A 4,092-nucleotide genomic window follows, 5' to 3' on the forward strand; every position below is an offset into this window, starting at 1 on the left:
AACTCCCTTCTGACAGTCTTTTAAAAGCCATTATCATGGTGCTGGGTTAGGTCCAAACCCCAGTGTAATGGGTACAAGAAATATCAAGTCTCCAGGACTGAGAGCCTTGGATAAGCCTAGGAACAAAGAGGTAACAGAGATATGGTTCAAACAAAGATGATATCATTCCTAACCCAGAGGTTTTCTGCCTAAAGTAGGGAGGATGAGAATGAAAGGCTGGGAAAGTGGGCTGGATACCAGAAGAGATAATTAGCTCATAATTTAGTAGTGCTTAAGAAACACTGTAAACAGCATACGAACCTTATTCTTCATAGGATGCACTGATTGCCTTTGGTACTTGTTCAGGTCAAAGGCTATGGGAGGTTTCAACACCAGCTTGGGAGGAGGCTTCATTTTGGTGGGCTTCTCAGACTGGCCAGAACTAGAACACATCTTTTTCATTTATATTTTGATTTTCTACTCCATCTCTCTCTTTGGCAACACTGCTATCATAGCTCTCTCCCGAATGGACCTCCGTCTGCACACCCCCATGTACTTCTTCCTCTCACACCTCTCCTTCCTGGACCTCTGCTACACCACCAGCACCGTGCCCCAGCTCCTCGTCAACCTTCATGGCCTTGACAGGACCATCAGCTATGGAGGGTGTGTGGCCCAGCTCTTCATATTTCTCGCTCTGGGATCCACAGAGAGTGTGCTCCTGGTAGTGATGGCTTTTGACCGCTACGCTGCTGTGTGCTGCCCACTGCACTACACGACCATCATGCACCCTCTTCTTTGTCACGCATTGGCCATTGCTTCTTGGGTAGGAGGATTCTTGAACTCTCTGATTCAAACAGGACTCATGATGTCCATGCGGCTGTGTGGACACCGACTGAACCACTTCTTCTGTGAGATGCCTGTGTTCCTCAAGTTGGCCTGTGAGGACACAGAAGGAACTGAGGCCAAGATGTTTGTGGCCAGAGTGGTGATTGTTGCAGTGCCGGCCATGCTCATTCTAGCCTCCTATGCACAGATCGCCAGGGCAGTGCTGAAGGTCAAGTCAGTGGCTGCCAGAAGAAAGGCTGCTGGGACTTGCTGCTCACACCTCCTGGTGGTGTCTCTGTTCTATGGCTCAGCCACCTACACGTACTTACAACCCAAGAACAGCTATTCTGAGAGCAAGGGGAAGTTTGTTGCCCTGTTTTATACCATCGTCACCCCCATGCTCAACCCTCTGATCTATACCCTGAGGAACAAGGATGTGAAGGGGGCTCTGTGGAGGGTACTTGGGAGAGCAGCAGCCACAGGGTAGAAAGGGAAAGCTGATCAGTAAAACATTTTATACTCTGAAGTCCAGAGGGTGTCCGTGACAGAGGGGAACTGGGTGTCCAAACAACTACAACTAGTTATGTTCATGATGAAACTGTCGGGGCACACCACGATAGAAGACAATAAAAACCCAAATCAAAATAAACAACAACAAAAACAGGTCTAGGTTGGCAAGATGCTCAGTGGATAAAGACACTTGTGGCCAAACCTGAGGGTCTGAGTTTGATGTGTACAGTTCACATGGTACACGGATATAATTAAGGCCTCCATGTACAAGTGAGTGTGTGTATGTGTGTGTGTGTGTGTGTGTGTGTGTGTGTGAATGTTCAATAAATAAATCATAAAACTCAAACCAAAGCTTTCCCCAGCAGACATAGGGCTTTAGTGCCTTCTTTGTTTGGGAGTCATTGCTGCTCAGCGAGGATACAACCTTTTGCAGAAGGAGACCAGGAGCAGTGCCTTGTGAGCACCTGTGGAAGTGGGCTGGGTTCATAGCAAGTCTGAGTGTCAGAGGGTTTTACATTTGAAATGCAGTACACAAATCAGATCACCTTGTGTTATAGAGGGAACACTGTGACCCAAGCTAGAGGGTCTGAGTTCGCTGATTTCTCTCCTTTTTGTATTTTCATTTTCAAGTAAATATCCACACATTTAGATACTATACTTTGACCAAATTCATCCCAGTCTTTTTTTCAATTTTGTTCATGTCCCTCAACATTGCTTTGCTCTCACAATTCATGCCTTTTGTAAAGAGATTAAATTCACTGAGTATATGCAGGGTTGCCTGCATGTGCATGGGTGTGAGGCCTCAGTCCATGTGGGTCCTCCATATCACCCCACTTTTATGTATCATGGCTCAGTCTAACATCAGTCCTAACTTAGGGCCTGTTTATAAGGCCTCTTAAAGTGCTATCCATTCCTTGTGTGGATGAATATGTTGATCCTAAGGAGCGCTGTGAATTTGAGAAGGGTTAGTTTTCTGTCTTGCAGAAGAGGCAGTGAAACAAGGCAGCAAAGCTCTCCCAGCAGAACTGTATCTGTTTGCCAGCCGGTAAGGCTCCTTTCCTGTCATCGATGTGAAGAGGAAAGACGAGTATACAAATTGCTAGGAACTCAATAATTAATATAATTCCAGATGTAAAATTATTAAAATAAAGGAACAATCCAAAAAAATTTGATGTTTACATATGTCAGATGTAAAAAGTAATGTAGAAAAACCATATTTGTAAGAAAATTGACAAATAAAAATTAAAACAATCAAGATAAAAAATTACTGGTTACTTTTTGACCAGGTATCTAAAAGTTGCTTTGGGTTCCATTTCCCTCCTCTTCCTCTGTGTAATTCAACTACCAGAATTCCATCACATTGCTTAGTTGGGTGCACTTAAAGGAAGGTTTGATATCTAAAACTGGAGGTATCTTCTTAATAAACTTCTATAAATGTAATAAATTTTGTGTTAATTGAATCCTGTTTGATCATAATGAGTTTGTATCAATTTTGTTTGTGTTTGCACTTATTTTGCTTACCTTATCATTAATCTGCCATCAGTATCAAGATTTTTGTTCTATTTATATTTTGTGTAAATCTAATATAAGAAAAATATAGTTCTCACCTCGGAAGGTTTTGCGTTACTCTCCTGGGAAGATGTGAGAAAATAGTTAGAACCTAAGATAGAGCAACAAATGGAAGGAATTATTCTACCCAACTCTACCTCATGGAAAAGGATTTGCTCTGGGTTACTTCAAGAGGAAGCAGACTGCAGGCCTCCCCAGTATGGAACGGCACAGCACCATCTCTGCACTGCTTGCAGGAATCCCAGCCAGTGACAGAGTCTCTTCTCTGAATTAGTTGTTTCTACTTGTGTAAACTTGGGGAAGGCCATTATGATTCTTCCTAATTTTAGGAACCTTTTGAGGCTTGTGAGTTTTGTTTACTTTCTGAGCCTCAAGGAACCACCCTCTATCTTAAATAGTAACTTTTCAGCACAGAGGGAATAACTACAGGAAGACTCTTCCCCTTCTTACTGTACCCTCTTCTCCAGTGGTGTCTGAATGTAGAAGGGGCTGATGTGGCTCTTTGATAATTTTCTCCATCTATGACTTAGTATAAGGTCACTGTGCCACAGTAATAGTCAAAACAATTCAGAAGCTTGGACACTTAAGAATCTGCTTTGTAAATCTTTTTGCCAAAGAGTAGTCTCCTTTTATGAACATTTGAAACTAATAGCAGCAATGTTTTATAAGTACACACACACACACACACACACACACACACACACACATACACACTTTTAAAATGTAATTTGATAGTCACATTATAATATTTAAGAAAACAATAGCAGTACCTTCTTTACTGGAACCAATGACAGCCTCTCTCTGGCTTATAGCACAGTTGAGGTTCCTGCTATGAGGTGACCTACACCTCAAATGAAAAGCATCTGACCTGTAACAGTTGTGCAACTATTGCACCCGTGAGCACAGCTTGCCTGACATCTTGGTAATGTGGCACATGGGGTCTGCACCTGAGTGGAACTGTTGGTGACATTTCTTATCCAGAACCCAACGTGGTGCCTTCTGGCATTACAAAAGACAACTACCAGGGTGGGAGCTACCAGTTTAGTTCTAGCTTTGTTTTTGAATGACTGACTGCCAAAGCATCTATGTAGCACTTTCTGTCTAGCTCTCCCATGCATCAATACCGTCAGCAGTAGTACCATAGTCTATCCTCATAGATCAAGGACCTTCCCTGACTAACAAGTCATAGAGAAGTAGCTCATTTTTCTA

The 4,092-nt window shown here is 42.8% G+C and overlaps 1 protein-coding gene across 1 annotated transcript; it reads left to right on the top strand.

Annotated features, from left to right (window-relative positions):
- Positions 1-355: 355 nt before the first annotated feature.
- LOC308426464 (olfactory receptor 2Y1B-like) lies at positions 356-1,291 on the top strand (the record flags this gene model as incomplete). Its single annotated transcript, XM_080924231.1, has 1 exon — positions 356-1,291. The coding sequence occupies one exon, from the start codon at positions 356-358 to the stop codon at positions 1,289-1,291; it is 936 nt and encodes a 311-aa protein (XP_080780357.1).
- Positions 1,292-4,092: the final 2,801 nt, after the last annotated feature.

The sequence above is a fragment of the Micromys minutus genome, assembly GCF_963924665.1.
Source record: "Micromys minutus genome assembly, chromosome: 10".
NCBI classification, from domain to species: Eukaryota; Metazoa; Chordata; class Mammalia; order Rodentia; family Muridae; genus Micromys; species Micromys minutus.